The 24,616-nt window shown below is 40.7% G+C and overlaps 1 protein-coding gene across 2 annotated transcripts in view; it reads left to right on the top strand.

Annotated features, from left to right (window-relative positions):
• The window catches only part of SNX25 (sorting nexin 25), a 62,514-nt gene extending 38,078 nt beyond the window's left edge, over positions 1-24,436 (top strand). For both annotated transcript variants that reach the window (XM_015276561.4, XM_046940774.1), the window contains exons 7-19: positions 1,882-2,072; positions 5,179-5,310; positions 5,922-6,197; positions 9,948-10,103; positions 12,990-13,121; positions 14,512-14,652; positions 15,226-15,339; positions 17,426-17,590; positions 20,021-20,138; positions 21,249-21,315; positions 21,896-22,077; positions 23,245-23,345; positions 23,820-24,436. In XM_015276561.4, coding sequence (XP_015132047.2) covers positions 1,882-2,072; positions 5,179-5,310; positions 5,922-6,197; positions 9,948-10,103; positions 12,990-13,121; positions 14,512-14,652; positions 15,226-15,339; positions 17,426-17,590; positions 20,021-20,138; positions 21,249-21,315; positions 21,896-22,077; positions 23,245-23,345; positions 23,820-23,894 — 1,850 coding nt within the window. In that variant the 3' untranslated portion in view covers positions 23,895-24,436. The remainder of the gene's footprint in view (positions 1-1,881; positions 2,073-5,178; positions 5,311-5,921; positions 6,198-9,947; positions 10,104-12,989; positions 13,122-14,511; positions 14,653-15,225; positions 15,340-17,425; positions 17,591-20,020; positions 20,139-21,248; positions 21,316-21,895; positions 22,078-23,244; positions 23,346-23,819) is intronic.
• Positions 24,437-24,616: the final 180 nt, after the last annotated feature.

The raw sequence follows: 24,616 nt of genomic DNA, 5'->3' as shown, positions 1-24,616 counted from the left end.
GGGATGAGGGTGTGTTGGTCTACCTGTAGGCACCATAGCTGAAAGGAGAGGTGAGGAGGATTTGGGCAGTGGTTCTGTCAGGCCTATGCTTGTCAGTATGTATGCATTTTGAGCCCAAAGTATTGAAGCTATTGAGAGAACTGTGAACTTCCAGAAACCATCTTGGAGTTGGGTGGAGCAGGGGAAATGCTGGGTTTTAATCTTTCAAATTCAATCTGCTGTGCATGTATTTGTATTGTCAGTATATTTAATTGTGAGGGAGAGCTATTTTGTGCTTCAGGTTTTTTCCTTTTGTTGTTCTCCTCTCCTTTTCCCTCAGTACTACTGGTACCTCCGGTCAGGGAGCTGAAACACTAAATTAAATGCTCTGTTGACTTCCCTGTGGAGATAACATGCCAGGAAAACAGATGGCTTATTTCTTTCATGGTAAACTCATTTTATCCTTTGCTTCAGTTAATATTATCTGTATAGTTCACTATTATATGGCAGTTCAGATGTAAATGATACTTAGCAAATAAGACACTAACGGTCCTTGAATCAGGAAGCTTCCATACCAACGTGTATAAATACATGCAGCAAATGAAGTAAGATTAAGAAAACAGTAAAGTATTTTGGGAGTATATCAGGATTCACGTTATATGTAGGGATTTAGGGAACTCTACACACTTTGAGTTGCCCTTCAGTATATGAAGGGCAAAACTCATGCAGTTATTTACATATTGCTTTTAGGGGAAAATAAATGGGAAAAAAAAAAAAGAAAATCTGAAAGAGAGTTCAGTGTATTATAAATATATTTCAAGTACCTATTTGAAGTCATTCCAAAGAGGTTTCCTTTTTCTTTGAATGCATTCACAGAATCTAGCTGTGTGGTTGTTTCTTTCTTGTAGCTGTTCTGCAAATGGAATGCTGTTTTTGTCCACAACATTTTACTACATTTGATATTTCAAAAAAAATAGCAGAATACATCTCTGTCATTTATCCCTGAGCAGTGAATTAATCCTGAGCTGAATACAAGCCCAAGTACTTTGCTACAGAGCTCTTATCTGCAGCCTGAAAAAGCAGGAATGCTTTCTGGAATAGGATGATATTAAAACCAATGTAGAAATGTGAATTAGTTGCACCCTGCAGCTATAAAACAGGCATGATTTCAACTCAGTAGGTTTTTTTAATATGCTTTATCTGCTAGGTTTTGTTTTGCTTTGTCTTTTATAACTAAATAGAATACACAGACATCATCCTTCTGTTACCAAGCCTTGTTCAGCTGACTGTCTTTCTCATTACTTCACTACTCAACAGAATTTGTACAGTCTTGCTGGGGCATTATTAGACCTTTTTTAGTCATCTCAACTTTTCAAGTGGGCTGGAGGTGAAACTGTATGTTGTGCTATTTGCATCAAGCTCAAGAAATTTGGATTTACAAGTGATAGGCATGGGAATGTGGAATGCTGAGCTGGGAGGGATTGAGTCTGGTGCTCATGTTCAGTCATTGTTATGTTCAGTGAGATACATAAACTATCCTCTCCGTGAGTTATTGTGCACCATGGCTGCAGGTAGCACCCTAACGCTGTCTGAGAAATGTACAACCTGTAGTAAAAACTTAGAATCTGTATCTTGTAGCAAATGATGGTGAGAGAGTTGAAGTAATCAGCATTCAATGGACGTTTTTTTTTTCCTGAACTGCTTTATATAAACACATGAGGCATCATTGGAGAACATTTTGAAATAATCCTTCTAATTCATATACAAACTTCACAGCAGCTGTACTCATGGGCACAGTTGATTCCCAAATGACAAATGCTGTGATCACACGGGGCACAGAGGCACTGAGGAGATAAAGCTTTTGCCTTGTAAAAAATGATCTCTGATTTGCTTTGTTCTCAGATTCAAAAGGGAAAGAAACTGCTGCAATGAAAGCTGACCTGCTGAGAGCTCGCAACATGAAGAGGTATATTAATCAGTTGACGGTGGCAAAGAAGCAATGTGAGAAGAGAATAAGGTTCCTGGGAGGGCCTGCTTATGATCAACAGGAAGATGGCTTTTCTGATGAAGGTGATGGCTCTCAAAGTCAGAAGGTATGAATTGAATAGCACTTACATCGCTTGAAGGTCACTCTAAGTGTGTTAGCACTGGTTCGTATTAACCCTGCTGTCATTAATCCTCCCTTCCCCCAGGAATGGAGTGTAAATTAATTGCTGTATGTTTTATCTTGGGAAATAACCACTGTAGTATCTGGAAAGGCTCACTGATCATTCAAGTTGGAATGTTGCTGACCATGGGACACCAGGATTAGATGGCATACGGGCTGCAGGGAATTCATGAGGTTGTGGCAGCAACTTCGTTTCAGAAGAGTTCACCAATGTGTGTGCAATGTTTCTTTGCCTCTTGTTATATTTACTGTAGGAAATACCTGTGGGTTTTGTAAATACTGAGTTACTCAAAAGTACCCAGAAGCAAACACTTACTTGTTGAAAGTAACTAGTAAAACTAAGAGCAGTCCCTGCAGGAAGAACTCTTAAGGCTGTTGACTACTTATTTTCTACGTCACTCTCTATTCTAGGAATGGAAATAAAAGCCAACAAAACAACAAGCATAATTGCTGTTGCATTAGTCAGCAGCTACAAAAATAAAATCATAGCTAATTAGTCTGGCTAAATTTTGTTTAGTTGCTTCCTTGTGTAATTTACTCTGCCCCTCTGGGCAAAGCACAGCAATTTCTGTATTCTGATTAGAAGATTTTTATCTTTTTATGTATCTTTTTCTGTTGTTTCTTACCTGTTATGCATTGTTCATTGTGGTTTGAAAGAGGGCAGCTCCCCACCCTCCACTCGTCTTTCAAGAGCCATTTCAGACAGTTGTCAGAGGTTGTTCTGAGGCAGGCCAGGACTGTTTTCTGAAGTTGAATGGAGCAAGTAGTGCAGAGAGAAGCATATGGCAGAACCTTGAAAGGCACGGATGCCTCTGAGCAGACTGTTCAGGGTCTGTGCTTTCCAGGATAGATACATGGTGGCAAACAATTGTTAGAGAAACGGGGTCAGGTAGCAAAGCTGCACTGGGTAGGGGTGCTGACAATTGTACTGGCAGTGGAAGTGATAGGATCTAGTGCTGTTCTGCCTCTGCAGGTATTTTGTTATGCTTCTACGAAGAAACCATAGAACCTCCCCCTCGCCCATGTCAGAGAAGTAAATGGGAAACTTACTTTTCTGTTCTATTGTTCCCAGTGCAGTGTGACCAGAAAATAGGCTCAGGAAGGCTATATTGAAGGCAGTGGCCATGCTGCTCTTCTCTGAGCACAATGAAATGCCTAGGGCTTGGCTTTGCCTTCACTGTCATTCCTTCCCATCCATTACCTGTATTGTAGTAGCTGCAGTCTGAACTCTTAAAGGCTCCCAGCCCCTTCTACACAGGCAGTTTTTGTTTGAATACTCGGGATTTTCACAGCAACAGGACAAAGTGTTCCCTCCAGACTTAGCAGATAAATTGATGTTGAAGTTGCTGCTGCTGGCCCCCTAACTTCTCAGTGAAGCCTGGGTGTGAAAGCTTTTCTTCTAAGCTAGTGCTTAACCTGCAGAAAAGCTAGCTCCTGTAGAAGAAACTGGGATTTTGCCTTCCTTTAACATGTATGAAATAGGTCAGAAACAGACATTTACTGAGGAGCTTGAATACATCATTAACTCTGGGAAATGTTTGGTACTAGCTGAATAAAGAATAAATCGACTAGTGGCCTAAATGCATATTTTGGTTTCATTTTTGCTTCCTACTTCTTCTTTCGTGCAGTTCTAGGGCAGTAATAGAGGTGCTGGTAAGGCTTTATGCTCTGATTGTGGTCTTAAATGTGAGGATGGATTATCTGGAGTTGTCAGTTTTCCTGTTACAGGTTTAAGAAGCAAAAATGATGTGCTTTGAAATACTTTTTTTCATAGCAGACAATAATTACAAAAGTGTCACTTTTTTCTTTCATAAATATGTACGAGTCACAAGATTGTACTGATTTTGCACATTTCACTTGACCCATGATTTCAAATGTGTAAATTATAATCAAATGTTTAATGAACAAAGACACTCAGCTACCACCTGCATCTCAGTTGTCAGTAGCTCTGATACTGATTTACACTGTGCCCTGGTTGTTAGATTTGCTTTCAGAGAAAATAGAACTTTAATTAGTGTAATATATAAAGCGTCTCTTCTAATCTCCTCCTGGACCTTTTTCTTAGAAATTGTACTTGCACAGCACTGCAGTAACTTAATTGAGTTCTTCTTGTCTGTGCTCATTTAGCAAATAACTTGTTTGTGGCTGTTGTACCAGGGCACAAATAATCATGGCCACATCTGTGACATAGCCTATGGAGCTGTAGTGTCTCCTTAGTGTAGCTATGATCCATGAATAGTAAGAGTTGCTGTGAAGTACCAGAGGAAGGAGAACTGGAATTACTCTTTTGCTGTTGGCTGAAGGTGGTGTGTCTTGTGGCAGGGGTGGGCTTCCACATCAAGTAGCAAACTGAGAAAAGCTGAGCGAGCTCACAATGAAGCCCTGAATACCAAAATTAATTTGAGATGTAGTGTCTGTAAATGAATTATTACAACGAACCACGAACAATGGTATGAGGAAAAGATATTTGAGGATTATTCAAGGCATTCTGAAAAAGACAGACTTATCTAAGAATGCCATTTTGAAACTTGTAAGACTGAATTTTTCCCATGTACAAGCTGCCTCCTATTGGATTGAGATGGATGTTGCTTTGGGGGAGAAAAATCGGAGAGGTGAATGCTTATTGTTCTTCCTTAAAATTAAAGAGTAGTGACTGTCATTTGCCTTTCTCCAAATCCACAGAGTTGTCACTGTGATTTATGAGTAGCAAAGAAAGAACGTAAACTTTTCAGAGCAGAAGATGAGCAAACTACAACCAGTTGTCTTTTTTTTTGATGTTTCCCATGTGTGTACAGCTGTCTGTTTTGGATAACAAGAGGACATAAGCATAATGTCTTCAGCTCTTAAATTCTGTACACAAAGTGTGGCTTAAGTACTTGAAAACCTGTGGGCAGCAAGTGAAAGAATTCAGGATCTTAAGAACTTCACCTTAGAAGCATAGTTTGATTACCTTAGTTACCCTACTCTAGACCAATGATTTGCTGTTCGGTGCCAGATAGGTATTTTCAGAGGTTTTACACTTTTTTCTTCAGATTCTTCAGTTTGAAGAAATTTTGGCCAACCCTTCATACCGAGAGCATTTTCGAATCTATATGGACAGAATGGATAAGGTGGCTTTGATTGATCTGTGGGAGTCTGTGGAGAACCTGAGGAGTGCTAACAAGGTGGGAAAAACTTGCAAGTCCATGTGGCTTGTATATGAACCAGAATATCTGCTTGCTTTTAAAATAGCAATGCTATAGGATGGGTACTGAGCAATTTTGGACTTTTTTAGCTTAATGTTCAAGGATAATATGGCAATTAAAAATTGTGGATTTCTTTGATAGTGATAATAGTTGACTGTTTGTATTTTATGTGGCAACATGATCTATAAAAAAAGATACCTCGCAGGCAAAAGTACTAATTTGTCTCCACCAGAAAGAAAGTGTGCAATAGATTTGTTTTGTATTTTGGAAATACTCAGCTTCCTGTACTGGTATGTTTCTCTGGTGTGCTTTTAAAAGTAATGGGTGTGGAAGCTTTGATTTTTTTTTTTAGAACACAGCTGTTTCTTCACTTAACAAATATCAGTGCTTACCTTGTGAAATGGACTGTTCTGCACAGGTGCACAGGCAGAGTGCCTGATCTCAGTAGGAGGTTCACAAATATGCTCATTCATCTGGGCATGAAATCAGCGTGATCACCCTCCAAGTTATGCACCTGGATCCAGAGCCATTCTGGTATTGTGAATGTTACTTATTATTCTCTTCTCCCTCTCCCCCTCCTTGCTTTGCAGGCTGAAATACCTCAGCTGGTGAGTGACATTTACCAGAATTTTTTTGTGGAAAGCAGAGAAATACCTGTGGAAAAATCACTTTATAAAGAAATAGAGCAAAGTCTTGTGGGTAATAAAGGCATTGAAGTATTCTACAGAATTCAGGCAGATGTTTACGAAACTCTGAAGGACAGATACTACCCCTCATTTATCGTCAGTGATTTATATGAGAGATCAGTCAAGAAGGAAGAGGAAAGAAGTTCTGTCCAAGTGACTCCTGAGGACAAAGACGAAGCTGTGAGTCACGCTGACAATTTCTTTCAACATTGCTTAGTTACATTGAGCTGGAGATGACCCTGCTTAAAGTGTGTGGAAGCATCTTCTGTCCCTGAGCTTTGGGTTTCTTTTTTTCCTGATGTTTATAAATATTATCTCTTCTGTAGTTTCATTGGATAAACTCAGTGTTTGCAGCCTCTTTGAAACAAAACGGTGCAAAATGGCCGACAACTTTAAATTAGTTAGAAGTACATAATTTGGATTTCTAAGCCTTTTCTATTCCTTATCTTTCATTTTGCTTTTTAGCAGCACAGAATGCGAGATACCTCATACAAACTCAGCTGTTTGATTTGTCAGTCAAGGAAGTGTCAGTGATTTTGTACATTTCTCTTGGACACTCTCCATTCCTGCCCCCCTCGCACATGCTAGGTACTAAGCAGGTGGCAAAAAAAGAAGAAAGGTAAAAAGGAAAAAATAGAATCTTAGTGTTTTTTATTAATTTATGGAACAAACCAATAGGCTGTGTTGGAAGAATAAACTGATCACAATAGCAGTGCGACTGGAGATCGTAAAACAGAGCATTTCAAATGCCAAGCAGTAACCCAACAGCTGCTGCCTTGGGGCAGGCATTTCCAGTGGTTTCTCTAAATCAGTCACGTGGGCAACTGGTTATTTTGATCTAAGAACACTTTGACAAAGGCATCTCTCCGGCTGGTGAGCGTCTTTCACTTAAGCTGCCACTTCATAACATCTTCATTTTGCTCAGAACAGAGTGACGTGTACTGGGTTTGTCAAAAACTGAATCTAAGTGAGAAAAAGGAGAGCAGAATCCAGAGGCACTGATAACTGCTTCTAAATGCTTAGGCTGGCATTCCAAAGCCTAAGGCTTTCTTGCTTACTGTTTAAATATTACTTTAACTTCTTCAGATGAGCTGTTGTAAAGAAATTACTTCTCATACAAATTTTGAGAGCTTGCTCAACTTTTTTATTGTTCATTTCCCCCAGAGTCCTTTTCCTTGACCAAGTAGTCGAGACCTGCTTTCTTTTTTCATGGCTGACCCAGCTGTGTGTTGAGAGTGGTAGGTATGTCAGGAACGTCCTGCCCTTTTCTTGGCACCGGTTGGGACTTGGAGGAAATGCTGTTAGTCTTTTTGCACAGCACTTTCTGTTCTGAGCTGTACCTTTTTTATTCTTTTCATGTATTTTATTCAGACTCTCATCATTCTCACCAGTGGTGGTAACCATTTCTCAAGGAAAACTGACACCATGCTTTAGGGCTGAACTGACTGTCAGATAATGTTTACTGCTGAAACAATCAGATTTTGGACATAAGCATCATCTGTTCTTCCTCTCGGTACTTGATTAAATGCATGCCATGTTTGAAGGCTGTGTTTGCTGTGAAACCTTAAAGATTAAAATATGGCCAAATTTTTTTCTGTGGTTGAAGTTTTTCTGCATTTTTTTAGTTACAAGCTAAGTATGAAGTTTCATGTGCTGTCAGAGCATCATCTACTATAGAGTGATCCTAATGGCTCTGCGCCGGGCTTCAGGGTATTTGGGGTGAGAATAAATTACAGCGAGTTATTCCTCTAGAAGTTCCCAATAGCCTTTGAAATGTGGGTGAAAATACCAGCTACTAGCTAGTAAACAGCCTTTTTTCCCCCCACATGTAAGAAACCACAGCTGAGTTTGCTGTGCCTAGAGGGTTCCATGTAGTTAGCGAGTACTGGTTGTTTTGGGGCTGGTTTCGATTTTGGTGGCCTATATTCACGCTTCCTGGGGCACTGTGGGAACTGTGTGTGTTCAGTTTCCATTCATTTATCTGTTGGGGTAAAAGCTATGTAGTGCCCTTCTGGGTTGAGGGCACAAACGTGAGCCCTGATGAGAAGTGAGAAGACCAAACCAGGTGAGGGCATGCTCTGCTGGTCCTGCTGCTGCTGGAACAAGCTCTTCCTTCTCATCTGTCATCACTATTTGTATCATGGACGAAGCTCCATTTAAGGGTCACAAGTAAAGACACAGAAGCAAACAGAACAAGCCCAGAGGCTGTGCTGGAGCTCTGTAGCAGTTCAGTGCAGAGTCCCAAGTCTGTGTTCTGGAGATCTAGTGGAAATGGAAGTTGTGCAGTGGATAAGGTGAAAGCAGCACAATCTATTACGGTCTTAGCTTTGAGTACATTGATTGTATATTTGACAAATCTGATAATTTTAATGGAAGTAACTTGCTATCATAAAATGACAAACTTACATTCAGCACTTTTTTCCTGCTGAAAGGCTCAGAATCATTTAATGACGGATCTTACAGCCTTCCTCTGGGAGCAGAGCCTCACTGCTTTGTAATTAAATGCAGTCCTTTGGTGACTGAAGCCAGACTTGGTGTGAGCAGCTGCCAGCTCTTCCCTGTTGAAACTAGTATTTCTGATTCTATATGACGTCTGTGCTTCCGTGCAGGTTCAAGTGTTTAGTTTATGGTCAGTGGAGTTTTGAATAAAGTCTGGTGTTGCTAATAATTATTATTTGTATTACTGTAGTGCCAGGAGACAATAAGAAGCTGTGAGCTGAGCTCTGTACGTGTGCTTGGAAGCAGGCTGTGACTCACCGAGTTTACAGATAACGCAGAACAGACAGGACAGGGCATACAGCTAATATTTGCTCAGCCACATAAGAGACAAAGGCAGAGCTGGAAAAGGGCATGAATTTCTTAGCCTAGAACTCCTGATTTCTGCCTTACGTTACCCTCCTATAGGAAGGCCAAACTGAGGAGGTTAATTATTGCTGCCACTCTATCCTGTCTCAAATTTATTTCGCTAAGATGTAAACTCAGATTTCCTTCTGTTAGCTGTATGCCAAAATGAGATGAAACTTATTTAGTGAAAATATCATTAAATAACCCAGAAGTCCGCCCCTGGTTCCTGGGATTAGATTCATCCCACTGATAAAATTAAGATCCATTCAGCCACAGGCAAACCTCAGCTTTTTGAGGATGGCATTGCTGATGGTGGCTGCATCACAGTGCTGTTTGCTGGATCTCAGCCTCTTCAGTCCTATTTGAGGAGCTACAGCAAGAACAGGGAAGTTAAGGCAAATGTCACAAGGTGTTAAAGAGGAAGTTGCTGGAAGGTGTGAAGTTCTGTATTTTTTTTTTCCATGTGCTTGCAGTGCAGCAGATGGGGAAAATCAGTTGGTTTGTTTGCGTGAGTATGAGAAAATGCTTACTGAATTTAGGTAACACATATGTGCTTTTGACGCGTTTTTTCTTAGCGTTTCTAAAAACAGCAGTAAAATCTGTTTATGAAGAGAAAGGATGTGGTTAGCTGGTTCTACTGACTGGTAAATCTGTTTCATGAAGGTTTGCTGGATGCAGGACTGTGTGTTAAAGCTCTGATTTTATTTTTTCTCCTTGCCTCATTTCCTTCCAGCTCAGGGCTGAGTGTTTGCTGTCCTATTTGGTTCTGAATATCAAGTTACTGAGCTGGTGTTGCTTTTAAAAGAAACTTTGATTCTTCCCGTCACTTACACCACAGTCTTAGCTCAAAGGTCATTTTTGTTTGGAGGAGTTTCATGCAGCTGTAGTATAAATGATAGTTTGACATTCTTATTTCTTATGTTGGATCTGATGGTTATGCTAGAACTTATTACATATGCCATTAGATCTACACGTTCATCTATATGAAGAATAAATGTTCTTACACATGAACTGCATTTGGAGCAAACGAGAAATTTGTCCTTTTCTCACCTTAATAATGCAGTCGTCCCCATTCTCTGCTTCTAGAGCCAAGGTTGTGGAGAAGCTACTGAAGAATGCAGCACAAGGATTAATGAGCAGGCCAGTTATGCTGTAAATAAGCTTCGCCAACTAAATGACAAGCTTAAATATAAGAAACAGGCTCTAAATTCCATATGTAATTCACCAAAACCCAACAAAAAGGTGAGTACCTTGGTTGTCTTCAGTCCTTTTTTAATATTGTTTATGTAATATCTAGTCATACCAGGTCCTTTCCGGGCAAGTCTGATGTCTTTTTTGTTCACCCTGTTTTTAAAAGTGCAAACAGCTTGGTGATAACTGTTTCATTTTTCCATTTATTTTAAAGCTGCAGATGTGATTTAAATTCTGTTATAACACAATGACCTCTCCTCCCATAGTCTTGTTGCTCTGTCCACAGCAAATCAGGTTTCTTCCTTGCATCTCTGCCCACTTACACCTGTACAATCAATTGTTCGTGGCAGCTGGCTCTTGAGTCCTCGCTGCATCTGCAGCGCTGCAGTGTAGGGCTGTGCTCCTTAACTGCTGCTCCCTCTGCTGTCTTGCAAGTAGCACAGCCATGTCATGATCTCCCAATATGCAATGGGCTTGCTTAAATAAAGGAATGAAAGGCCCACGAAAGTGACTAATTTCCTTTATAAGGAGTCGGGAGAAAGCTGCAGTGTATACTTTCATCAGCCTGAGATTTTGGGGGGATGTCTGAAATGGCCTGGGAGTACACCATGGCTCAGGGCTTGGCTTTTCCTTCCTTCTTTCATTATTTCACATGGGGTGAGTGCAGCACTGCTGGTCTGAACAGAAGTTGCCAGCCCACTCATTCTCACTGCTCCAGGGATGCATGCCTCTAAAGCAGGGTGTGGGCAGTAGCCTTGGAGGCTGCAGTGGCCAGCTTCACTCCCTCTGTCATTCCACACCTTCTCTCTGCCATAGCCCATCTGGGCAGGCTGTGCCAGGGTCTCGTGAATAAAGAATTTTCTCCTAACATCTAGCCTAAATCTCCCCTCTTTTAGTTTAAAGCTACTCCTCCTGATCCTTTTACTATCAGACAGTGAAAAGTCGGTCTCACTCCTGCTTGTAAGCTCCCTTCAAGTACTGGATAGCTGTAATAGGGTTTCCCCACTGCCTTTTTTCCAGACTGAACAAGCCCAGCTCCCTCAGCTTTCCTTCATAGGGGAGGTGCTGCAGCCCTCTGAGCATTCTTGTGGCCCGCCTCTGGACTGTTCCAGCATCTCTACAGCCATCCTGTGCTGTCACAAGGGCTTTATTTTTTAACTCTGTATGAAGGTCCGCAGTTGTAAGCACATTCTGTAACGCCTTTTGAAATCTTAAGCTGTTCAGAGTCATTAGCTTTGTCTTTTTGAAATACCTTTGCTGTGAGACCTGCGCAAAGCACGTGGGCCTGTAGTACCGCGCACCTCAGGTGCTAGCTGGCCAAGGACAAAAACTGCTGACATGGGCTTCAGGGGGGATACTGCTAGATTTAAAAGAAGGTGCTCTCTAGGAAGGAGTCTGATTTTTCACTTCTTTCTGTGGAACATGAAGAGCAGTGAGGACAACATGGAAGGGGATGAGATGAGGAGCTGAATGTCACATGCAGTCTCAGGCAGTGCTGTGTTTGTACAAGGCCTGTGCCATGTGAAGAAGCCTGATCTGTGTGGCTGAGGTCCTGCTGCTTGTGTGCCTGTCTGTCTGATGTCTGAAGCACATTCTGAAGCACATGTGCTGTCCCCCTCAGGTCTATGAGTCTGGTCCCATCTCATTCAGCAGGAGTCACTGGAAATATGCAACAGCCGTGTTCTTTCTAGAGTTCAATCTTCAGCAGCAAGGCAAAAGCTTCATGTTTTGCAGAGTGCTTCCTAGTGCTTTCAAAGTGAAGCTGTATCACATGAGTACTGACATGAAGCAGGGTTGTATTGAGCTGAAGTCCGTCCCGCTTCCACATAACTCCTGACAGAGGTGGAGGCATTTCTTGATGTTAACATGTTCAGGTCTTCTGTATTCCCAGTGGATCTATACCAGCAGTGAACATGATATTGGTATACTTACATTTACATACGTATATATATATGTACATAGAACATGGTTTAGTGTGAGAATACTGATGGTAGAGGGACGGTTGGACTGGATGATCTTGGAGGTCTTTTCCAACTTTGGTAATTCTGTGATAAAAAAAAAAATATATATATCCTGATTGTTAGATATCTGTGGGAAGGCTTTTATGGATCAGTCATATAGATGATCTCCTGCCTTCTACCAGACAAACTGTGAGAAAGACTCTTACTGTCACTGTACAATCTGCTGCCAGGATGTGCCCCTGTGCTAGAAGTTTTACAGCAAAGGCTCATAAATGAGATGGGGCAGTATATCATATTATTAAAAAATAGCTGCTTCCACTGTGTTTCTGATGCCACACTTTATGTATACTTTTACCCTTTCTATATACCGTTTCCTGGGATTATGTATAGTTATTTTTGCTGATACTGTAAGATATACTATTTCTCCTTTTTGATATTGGCTGTGAGCTATGTGCTGATGAGATCTTGTTTTTTTTTCAATGCATGATTTCCACAAAAGTAAGTCCTCCACTCTTCCAAAACTGAAGTGAGTTTTGGAAACTAACTAAGTGGTAGCTACTTGGGTAAATGTTACCATAGCTGTGTTCCTGGAAATATAATCTATTCCCAAGCTCTTCCATCTCATTGTATGTATCAAATGGGAAAATGGTAGGGAGGACACCTTCAGTAAGTGGTGTTGCAGTAATTGCAATTTCAAGTTTGAATAAAACATATATGAATTGTGTAATAAATAGTCCTATCTAATGTGCCTTTTTTATACTGTGACAGTATGCCTTTCTGACATGGTTTTTCATTGTAATATTGGAGCTGATCTTTGAGGTTAATGTACTGTACAAGTCTACTGTCACGATTTTCTTCTGCATGTAAACTGGTCTTCTGCATGTTTTTGCCTTTCTGAATAGTGGCCTTGGAAACGTGACTAGGTGTGCCACCCAAGCTTTTTCTTCCAATGGTAATCGATAAATCTCTTCTGCAGATTGTTTCTAAGCTGAAGGATGAGATCACTCTGATGGAGAGAGAGCATAACGACCTTCAGTTGCACATTGCGAGAACAGACTGGTGGTGTGAGAATCTTGGCATGTGGAAAGCCTTCATCATCTCAGGCGAGGTATGGTTTTTATGGGTTTTCATCTTCTGCAGCAGCTCCAACTTGCAGAAAGAGAAGGATAAAAAAAATTGCATATGTTTTCCTTTTACCTTTGTGTAAGTGTGTGCTATGTATTTGCTTGGGGGCAAAAAGACAACTTCTTCTGATCTCCTTTCTTTCCCAAGTGATTAATATATTGCATATAGGAACATTTCCAGTCCCCAGACTCTGTTGTAGTGGAGTTATTAAAATACCTGTGTGTATATGAGCAGGCTTTGGCGTTGGGTAAACTAACTTACTATCTTAATAGCACAGTTTTTCATTAGAGCTGCCTCATGCTATAATACCATGCTTTTGCACTTGAGCATGATTGTCTCTCCAGTATGCTTCAAAGATGCACGCTTTTTGCACTTCGTAATACAATATTTAATGGTACTGCTTTTTCAAGGGACTAGAATAGGATACCCAGAAAGAGAGTGCTTTATATCTGACTGTAAGTTGCTCAGATCAGCGTTTCCAGCACCGATCTCCCATTTTTCAAAGGTAGCTGCAGTGAATGTTTTCAAGTCGCTTGCAAACACAAACCCAATCTAACTCAGAGTAGAAAGGGTGGGTACCTTCCCAGCAGACTCTATTCTTTCTGAGCCACGTGTTGGAAGCTGCTATTCAAGCAGCTCTTTTTGCAGTGTTCTAGCTGAGAAAGCAGGAAGGCAATTCCCCAGATAACTGTGTTTGGAACCATGTATGTTTTTGGAAGTTGAAGCTGGAGCTCTGTGTTCTGTCAGGATGCTGCTACACCTTTCTCTAGAGAGATGTGAATCCCAGCAGTCAGATAGGGTTTCCCAGTTTCCATGGACAGATATAGGAAGAATGCATTGCAGAGAATGTTCTCCTAGTGCAGCTGAGCAGTTGTACAAGATGCAGATACATTTTAACCGTGTACCTTCTGCACTGGTGTCACAGCAGCTCTTCAAATCACCTGTCATAGGCATTAAGTGTTGTCAGACTTCCACAGGCATCTCAGAAAATGTGTCATAATTCTTGGAATTTTAATGTCTATTCTTTTATATGGATTAGTTAAGTATTTAAAAATAATAAAATAAAAAAAGCCTGCAAAGCTTAAATATGTGGTTACTTTCCTCAAACAGGTGGGGTGAGAATGACGTTCTGTAGTCACCTTTCTGTTACTTGCCTGTATATTAGGACTAGCACTTGACATTTTGGCATAGTTTTCTGTTTGAGTTTTCTGTAGATTGCCTGATGTATCACCTCCACAAAGAGGAGGTGCATTTTGTGCAGTGACGGTGAGTGAATTTGTAAGCCAACCTGGCAGCACAAATTGTTCCACTGTTTCCCTTCAGAGTTGTACCTTATCTGTATTTTTGTTGGCTTCTTTGTTTTCCCCCATAAGGTTTTAGAAGAGAATGGAGAACAAGTGCCCTGTTACTCTGTCCTGGTGAGTTTACAAGAAGTCGGTGGAGCTGAAACTAAGAACTGGACTGTTCCCAGGAAGCTCAGTGAGTTTCAGAACCTACACCGGAAGCTCAGTGAGGTATGAATCTCAAGGGAGGGAGAGGATGCAGATTGCTAAAAGTTGCCAGGGTTGTATATGGAGAGTGGAAAAAAGCCAACGCTGAAAACCACACAAAAATATGACCAGTTTTTAGCCCAGTCTTTTGGCTTTCACTCTTTCTAGGTTCATTATCCACATAGATCTTGGCTCTGCCAAATGTACATAGAATTATTTGCTTTTTTTCTTAATAATGAATGTTACTGAAGTTGACCCAACATCTAAATAATGCACTTGCCACCTATCAATGTTTTAAAAACTAAATTTTGTCTCTGGCTTCGAGGGAGGTACTGAAAGTGACAGTCTTTTGGAACAGAGGAGGTTTCCTCTTAATTCGCTCTCCCTTTTGTCTTGTAGAAGATTGATAATGGTGGCGATGGGAGTTGCGGAAAGGTTTAGATGTGTCAGCCCACAGTGGGTAAGGAAAAGGTGTTCAGCATGCTGAGCAGGATATGGAAGGCAGATGAGACTATGGAGTCTCATTTCCATTTAGAATTGGCACCACTGTTGTTTTTCTGCACACGTGCATTAAGTGAGCTGCCCTTTCTCCTACAGTGCTTTCCATCATTAAAGAAAGTTCAGTTGCCTTCGCTCAGCAAGCTGCCCTTCAAATCCATAGACCAGAAGTTCATGGAGAAGTCTAAGAACCAGCTTAATAACTTTCTGCAGGTAAGAAAGCAGACCACAGAGTGATGAGAGTACTGGAGGTTAAGACACAGCTGTATGTTCATCTCTTCTGTCCTAAAAGGATTTGATGACCACGGTTATTTTCCTTTCACCACACTTTTACAGCCACTGTTTGGAAAATCCTAGTTCTCCATTGTGCTTTGGTGAATGATGTCTCCATCTCCAACACTTCCTGCTAGTTTCTGAGTAGCCTCTCTGTCCTTTCTCTCATTGTGGGGTCTTAGTGTGCCATTTAGGTCTTTTTCTTCTATCTTCCCCTCTCTGTTCTTTCCAAACAAGACTTCAGATGGTCCATCTTAGAGACTGCACACCCCTTCCCTGTCGCGGCTGCAGCGCAAAGGGTCAGTGGTGGCAGAGCATTTTCCTTCTTAGTCCCATGCAGTCTGGGTTTGGTGTGTGTGTGTGTAGCCAGTTAGCTTGAGGTGCTGTCAGCAGGGAGAGGGGGAGTTGTGCCTCTTGCAGGGTGGAGGGAGAAGTGGCTTGGCTTTTGCTGGAGTTGGATGTCTGTGAACTAGGCTAATACTGCTGAGATTGCGTTAATTTAATTGAATGCAGTGTATGATTACTGTTTTTAGGTCACCTAGAGCCTCAGGTGGACAGCCTTGTTATTTAATTTCTTTAAAATAGAAAGGTATTCTTGGAGAGGGAGTTCAGTTTTGCTTCTGTAGACAAATTTGGTCTTGGGTAACACCTACAAATTACATTTGCAGCATTTTCTTTTTATTTTACAGCACTCTTTATATGTATGGCTACTTTTCAAAATAGATTACTTGAATTCTCAAGCACACATAATTCATGTGTTCCGTGTTAGCCAGAAGATATCAATATGAAAAGTGTTGTGTTAGATCTCAGAGTTACCTTCCTATTTGCCAGTGACTTATCAGACAACTAAACATTGCTGTTTGCCATGAACGCTTCTCTTGGGGGTAATGTTATCAATCATCTGGATTCTTTCACAGTTAGGATGGAGGCTGAACTGGAATTGAACTCCTTTAGTTTTTAGTGTGAACTTTACTTATTCCTAAACTGATAGGATTTCAAATTTGGACAGATTGCCAACTTGTTGTGTCCAAAACCATTTATTTCCAATAATGTGCTGAAATTATAAACTAGGTGACTGGATCTTCATGGTTTCTTCTTAGGTGCTGTCATGATCCTTTACCAAAATGTAGGTGGCAAGCTTTGTCCTTCTCTCTTGTCTTCCTTCATATTCCTGATAGAACTGTGATATCCCTTGCTCCCTGATGGCTGCCCAGTGGTTGCCCATGGTCTGAGTAGTGCTGCTAGTGCCAGCAGTGACAGACTAAGAACAGCTTCTGCTAACTTGACCAGTGCCATTTTGGCATGCAGGAGTCTGGTGGCTACAAAAAGGGAATTTCTTCTTCCTTTGGCTCATCCACTGTCACCAGAAGCATTTTAAAGAGTGGCTGCTTCTGTCCTGTGGGCAAGAAGAGGTTGGCAGTAACCCTGCTGAAATTACAGCCTGGTGTGAGGACTTGAGGCAGTCCGTGTGTGCGTGTTCATTCTTTGCAGGGATGTGTGTAGCCTTAAAAAAAACTTCTGTGAGATATTTGAGAAATTCAGTTCATGGCATAGAAGGGTGGAATTCCTCAAAAGCTTCTATGCCTGCATGCAGACAGGTGGGCGGTCTCTCTATTGACTAGAAGGAGAGCATAGAGCAAAACAGCTCAGCTGTGAGGATTGGCATTGTTAGGTGAGAGAGTCATCTAAAATGCATGAAGTTGAGATGAGTTTGGCTGACAGTAGCCAGTCCTCTAGAGGTAAGTTAATTTGATTGTTGACCAGCTAAGTAGTAATAAATAATGAGTCCTGGAATTGTCATTTTTAACTACAACACTTAACAACCAATTTCTTAGAAATTAAAACTTCATGTTTTTAAAAAGGAAGTTGTAAGATTAAAGGCTTGATGAGCTTCTTAAAATAAGATTGTCATAGTCAGAATCTGGCAGACAGATTATTTTTTCTCGTTCTACTTTTGAGCTATCTTAATCATAGCTGGCCTGATGCATTTTGTTCCTTACAAAGAATCTCTGTATTCCTTTCACAGAAATTGCTCTCTGATGAGAGGCTCTGTCAAAGTGAAGCACTTTATGCCTTCTTGAGCCCTTCTCCAGAACACCTCAAAGTGATCGACGTGCAAGGAAAAAAGTCATCTTTTTCACTCCAATCATTTTTAGAGCGACTTCCTTGTGACTGGTTTTCTCATCAGGAGGTAAGTTATCTTCCCAGATTTAATTACTTAGAGTAAGCAGAGAGAGCCATTATTATAATACGGCAGGTAGTGTTGGAAGGCATTTTTCAAAGGTCATTTTTAATTTACCTTAAGTGAACAAAGATTCAGAGAGAAGAGCTGTCCATGAATTTATAAGGTGTTTTTAATAAACTTCCTGCCCTTTGACGCACACGTAGAGATATAAATATAGGTAACTGTGCAACCTATCACAAGTGAATGAAATGCAGTCTATGTGGGATTGTTTATTATTTATTAGTATTTCCCACTTTCTATGCTTAAGACATACATGTTTTAGGGAGGATTTTCTCGTAGAATACTTCTCTTGGCAGCAATAACTTGTGGAGCAAAGCTGGTTTTGATGAAGAATGTGTGCAAATGGTACAGGCTCACGGAGGGAATGTGTGTATGCAGATGGTAGCCCGTGTGGCCAAACAGGTTGGCACATTTGATACTAAGCCATAAAAAAAACCTCGTCTTTGAAAACACAACAAAGAAAAGAGGAATGACTAAAATAGCTTATTGACTAAAATTAAAATTCCACGGTGCTCTGTCATGTGTTGTGTTACAGATATACGACCTCCAGGGATCTGCTTCCATCAGCAGTTGTATATTGCATGAAACAATTCTTTTGCCAAGTGCTGTAGTTTTCTGCAGTGAATGGGCCTTCTCAAGGCTAAGTGGAGTTAGGGAAACTTGTATGGAGCTGGCCTGTTAATAGACAAAAGGTGGTCTTGCATCTCTCAGGAATACAAAAATCCTGAATGTTTCCAAAACTGCACTGTATTCACACCTGGGCAATGAACACATCGTATTATTTCAGAGGAATTAATATAAAGTTTCAGATGCTCGTTTTATATTTTGACAGAAGTACTTCTGTTCTTCTAAAGATGGAAAATAGTTCATACTCACCATACTGACTAGTAGGTAGAAGTAGCAAAAAACCAAAGAAGCTGTTAGTAGTGCAGTAATTAATAGAGAAACATCCTCAAGAAAAAAAGCCAGATTACATTTGTATTATTATTTGACCGTGTTGTTTTATTCCATATTTTGAACTCTACTGAAGAGCGTGCTCTCTTATAACTTTACATCTTGTCTCACGTTGTTCAGATATGTGCTAGAGCAACAATATCAGCCTCTTGAGTGCTGCTTTCAGGATTATGTATTGCAGCAATTTCAGATCTCAGATACCCGGTTCCTTAAATGGGGCTGAATTTGGAATGGAGTTCTTAGTTCTCAGGATCAAAAACAAATAAGAGGAAAAGTACAACTGATGCTATCTAGAGATAGGTTTGGGGGTTTATGAAGTGTTAATGGGGATAGAAAATGCACCATTACAGTATAAGAGTGAGTTCAACACTTTCTAAATGGGGGAGGATTCACTTGAGCAGAAAAATAGAACGGGGACCACAGAGGGGTCATTAGATTCACCCGTCTGCTCTGAGTAGGCTCAGCCATACCAGCAAAATTACTGTCGAGTCTTTATCTGGGGTGTATTTAAACCTCCAGTGACCAATGGATGCTCTTCAGCCACGCAGGGCAGTGTGTCAGTATTCAGCCCTCTCCTTGGTTATAAGCCTGTTCTTACCATCTAACCCAAATCTCACTGTATTCAACCGGCTCTTGTCCTGTCTGCAGCAAACGCAGCACTCCCTTTCTTTAGAGAAAATCTCTGTTTGGGTGAGGACCACGCTCTTTATCAGGAGTTACTACTTTCTTTGGGTTTTTTACTCTTTTATTTCTTAGACTGAGTAGCCTCAGCATCTCCTAGCTATGTTATCTGTAGTTCTTACAGTTCTCCTCTGTGCTTTCCTGATCATCTGCATTCTTCTTGGAAATATGACTGATCTTGAAACACGTTGCTCCCACTAGGTTTTCCTATTCCTATGTATGAAAATCTCTTTTATATATGCATGCATCTCTGTCCAATGGACAGCACTCCTGCCTATGTATCATGCTGTTATGCCTGCCTTTTGCACAGCAGTGTGGCCCTGGGATCTTTTTTCTGTAATATTATCAGTATCATTTTTTTTTTCATTTCCTGCATTTACACAGAGAGTTATTGCTGCTTGGCAATGCTGGGCACTGCAAAGGTGGGGTTTGGATGATGGGAAGGAGGAGTAAGACCTTCTGGTGTACAGCTGAGATGCTATAGGATAGGACTGTAAAATCCCAGAATGAGAGGGTTGGAAGGGATCTTGAAGATCATCCAGTTCCAGCCCCATGTACATGCAGGGTTTGGATGATAGGCAATTGAAAGTCCATCACTGTTAGGCAAAGAAAGAAAACAAAATAAGAGAAATGAAGTCACAAAGGAGGTTTTCTGAACCAGAAGATAAGGGGGAAAAAAAAGCAGTATTGAGGAAATGTCATGAATGTCATGCTGTGCCTGCATTGTCCCTCTGTTCTTAGGAAGAAACTGAAGAGGACAGTGACCTGTCGGACTATGGGGAAGAGGTGGATGGAAAAAGGGACTCTATTGCTGAGCCGTGTTTCATGCTGATTGGGGAGATCTTTGAGCTGCGAGGAAGTAAGCTGTAAATGTGCTTATTTGCTAGTGGAACCTGTTGGCCAAGAAAGCTTTCTCATTCACATTTTTCTGTTTCAAAAAGTTGAAATATTCTTGCAACCTCTGTAGCCAACTAATCTGGCAAGGAGCTGTTTTGCAATGCTTCCTCACTTTTAAACTTCAGAATAAAAGTTCTATTACAGTGTAACGTTGCAGTAAAAATGCCACTGGTAAGGGAGAGAATATGCTTTTTCATTAATGAAAATGAATTTGGAGAAAATAGGGAAGTACAACAGCATGTCATCTGTATGTGGGCTGCAGACTGCAACATACAGATTATGAGGAAGGAAAGATGACTCCATCACAGAATGTGCCACCAATGAAGCAGTGTGGTTTTAATGTCCATTTTTAAGCACATTATGGATGCATTTCTACAGTTTGCATAATGGAAAAGATGCTATAACTGTGGCACCTTTCGGTACCAGATTTTTTCCTTCTTGATGTAACTGAGTGATGAAAACTATCTTTGGTTCTGTTGGAATGTGGAGCCACACTCGACACTTTACAAAATTAGGTACAGAGTAATTATTACAAAATGTAGCCCCTTCCAAAAATGACAGATGTAGATTCCAAATATAGGCTTTGCTTTTGATGATGGTGAACGGCGCGAAAGAAGTATTAGCCACTAATTAGTAGGAAGCACTCACATTTGTTCGTTTAATTGATAATGGAAGAATGCTTTTTGGAATTGCAGTGCTGCTGCTGAGTATACAGCATTGTAGTTGTAGGGTACAGAAAGTCTTCCTTTTCTTCTAGCACAAAAAGTGGTTGGGCAGTCTCACAGTTCAGTACACTTAAAATATTCTTGAACGTTACAGCTGTAACGTTACTGTAGTATCAGTGGCAAATGCGTAATGCAGATGTGTTTCTGTCATCTGCAGGACTTAAAAACCGTATAGCAAACAGTACAGAGAAAACAGCCAAGAAAAAAAGACACTCACATACCATTAGTTCACATTTAATGCAGGGATGGGTTTTTTGGTTTGGGGTTTTTAGGGGGATGTGATTATGGGTTCTGTAATGTTAGTAACTCTGTGACCTTCATTTCCTGTCCTTTTTTTATCATTGCAGTGTTTAAGTGGGTGAGAAAAACATTAATTGCACTAGTACAAGTCACTTTTGGAAGAACCATCAACAAGTAAGTACCTGTTACTTGAGAATTGAACCTGCAACTGAGCAGAATTGTTGAGATCAACGATAATAATAATCTGGACACTCTGTTGTATAGGATAGTCCACGTTTGTTTTCCATGGCTCAGTTTACAGATCGGTTGAGTAGAGAAGCCACAGATGTGGATTATGTTTCAGCCCATTTACCCAGGACTCTTTCCCCTACACAGGGCTTTACTTTTGAAAGAAACTGGGAGGCAGGGGAACCCTGAGAGACTTTACTTCTCAGTGAAGCAGCCTTGCATGTGTGATGAGCCACTGTCCTGTTTTTCTGAATGACCTGGCTCTCAGTAGCTCTGTGTGGAATATGTATTTGCAAGCTACACTGAAGTGCAGCCTTCTGTCTATCTCAGTCAGATTTATCTGCAGTGATCCCCGTTTTAGAGCACTGCTGCTCAGTACAGCGTGCTGTAACGCTGGTGGAATTGGCATTTGTAAATTGAGATGTTACATGAAGACAAGCATTGCTTCCACTGTTTTTTAGTAGGGGAAAAAAAAAAAACAGATTTGGATAAGATGTGATGTGTTCACTTCCATGCTTTTTTACAGGCAAATCCGTGACACTGTACACTGGATGTTCAGTGAAGCAATGCTTGTTTACTATATTGGTGTGTTTCGAGATGCTTTTTGGCCAAATGGAAAGTTAGCACCACCACCGACTGCCAAGAGCGATGAACAAAGGCAAGAGACCAAACAGCGAGCACAGCAAAAACTACTTGAAAACATTCCAGGTGAGAACACCTCCATTCTGCTTAGTCCCAGATCTAATAACCAGAAAGGAAACTGGTTAATCAAATCCTGTTCTGCTGCATTTTAGATTTTTTTTATTTGGAGCTGTAAGTCATGTTCACTCGCGTAAATAAGTGTAATTTTGGCCTTATTCTTTGCCTCTCCCATCTTTATCTGGTAAGTGGCATAGGCTTGGGTGGTACGAGGGGGATAGAGGGCCCAGTATTGTTGGAGTTTGTATGTAATACTCATTAAGAAAGCTAAGTGAAGACAGGGTGCTCTCTGCTATATCCCAGCGAGCAAATGGGAGGTGGTTCTGCTGCCTGGAACTACTTGACATACAGGAAGAGTAGCACCACAACCATTGCCACTCGCTCTAATATTTTAAAATGAAAAAGGGAGGTCTACCCATGTTGTCGTTATTGTGTGATGCTGTGCGTTTCTGAGAAGAGGTTTCAGGGCACTGAATATTAGAGGGACCTGCAGCCTGGACAGAAGCACCCCAGGCAGAGTGGGATTTACAGTGCTTTCTGCGCTTGCCCTTTAATCACCACTAAGTGAGGCAGCTTCCCCTTGAGCGTGCATGCTTCTGGGGTGCTGTCTTAGAACAGCCTTCCTTAGTTGGTTTGGGCTTTCTTCTTTGATTTTCAACTAGAAGAGATGTTTCAGGACATAGCTGAATTTACCTGTAATTAATGATGAAGCACTGGATTTATTCTCCACTGAAATTTAATCCAAAATGTAAATGAATTCTCTCATCTGCTTGCTTCTGAGAAGTATGTCTGGGAAGGTGGAGAGGCAATTTTAACTGTGGTAGGAATTCTTTGTGTCTGAAGGTGTATTTCAGTGAATGGATTAATAATGTATGCCATTAGACACGACTGTGTAACGATTACGTATCGCATTAAAACACTTAAAGAATATTGTCACCAAGATGCATAAACTATTATTAAACTCAGCTGACTTGAGAGTGAAGGGTACCTTTCCAACCGGTGACCCGAGTTACCTGTGTGTTTTTAAAAGGTTGGCAGATGGCATCTATGAGTCTAACTATCTACTATGAAGGGGCAGTGTTTCATTTTCTAGCCTTATGTATTTTTGGGTAGTAGTGTTGGTTGGACAGTGCCTAGCAGGAGTGAAGCTGTACGCTGAAGTCATGTTTGTTGCAGATACTCTGCAGAGCCTCGTTGGACAGCAAAACGCCCGCCACGGTGTAGTGAAAGTGTTCAATGCACTGCAAGAAAGAAAGGCCAACAAGCATCTGCTCTATGTGAGTAACTAGAAAAGTGGGGTTTTAATTTTAGAACCTTCTTAATTGCTGAGTTCCTCATAGAATTAAAGCCCAGGGTGTGTGGTTTTGCACACATAACAGTAGCATGATACTAATCTCTGCAGGTAACTTCTTTGTTTTTGAACGAAGTCAGAAAAAACATATTCATTACTCAAGTGATTTCAAATGATGAAATAAAAAGCTGTTTATACAGTATTGCTTTTGCCTGCAAGAGTCTCCACACCATCCAAGTTGCCCAACTTTATAAGGTATGCACTGATTTGTTATAGCTGAGAAGAAGCAGACACTGCATTGCTTGGAGAATTCGAGGCTTTCAGAACAGCAGTTGCATGAAAGATGAGCAGAAGGACCTTATATGCTCCTCTTACCCGTGATGTTCTGAACATATCAGAAAGGTTAAAAGGAACACACATTTGGCATCCGTATTCACCTTCTATCTTCTCTGTTTTTCAGGTTTTGCTGGAACTGCTGCTAACTGAACTGTGTCCTGAGCTACGAGCTCATTTAGAGCAGCTTAATGCCACTTAGGTTTGGATCTGCACAAGTGGACCACTAGAGAAATGTCTATGTCCAGTAATAGACATTAAACTTATTTTCCTCTTTTCCATAGAGGGCTGAGGACTATGATTATTTTTAGGGTTTTTCTTTTTCCTCTCGAGATTTTTTTTTTTTGTGAAGTAAACATACTTGAAAAGATCTGATGCTGTAGTAGGGTAGACAAAACAATGTTGTATAGTTGCCAATTTTTATTTAAATTGTTCTATTTGACTACTCTTCTGTTTCAAATATAGATTGAAAAATAAATGTTCATATAAGCTCAAAGAAACCAGAAACTATTTTAAACATTTATGAAAAGAAGTTTTGCTTATAGTGGTAAACTAATGAATGTTGTACAGTTCTAATCTCCTCGCTGAGGATTTGAGCATTCCTTTTTTCTTGTGCATTGAAAAAGCCTTGTTGTGCAATATTACATGTAAAGCTATTGTGAAAATTTTATCAATTTTGTTTTTACCAAAGACTTCCTGTAGTTTGAAGCACTTGTAAGCAATAAACAACAAAATTCAATTTCAGTACTTGATGATGAGGCTGTACTGACAACTACGGAATGAGTTTCACAGTGCTCGTTTCATAGGGAATATTTATGTTTTACAGACTTACTGAAGTCTGTGTCCAAAATCTGTATTTTAAACTGGTATCTCCAACCAGAATGCCCATGCTAAATGTGAGGTCAGAGGGTAGTGCTTACGAAT

This window comes from Gallus gallus, chromosome 4 (genome assembly GCF_016699485.2).
Source record: "Gallus gallus isolate bGalGal1 chromosome 4, bGalGal1.mat.broiler.GRCg7b, whole genome shotgun sequence".
Lineage (NCBI taxonomy): Eukaryota > Metazoa > Chordata > Aves > Galliformes > Phasianidae > Gallus > Gallus gallus.
This window is presented reverse-complemented; position numbering and strand designations above follow the sequence as displayed.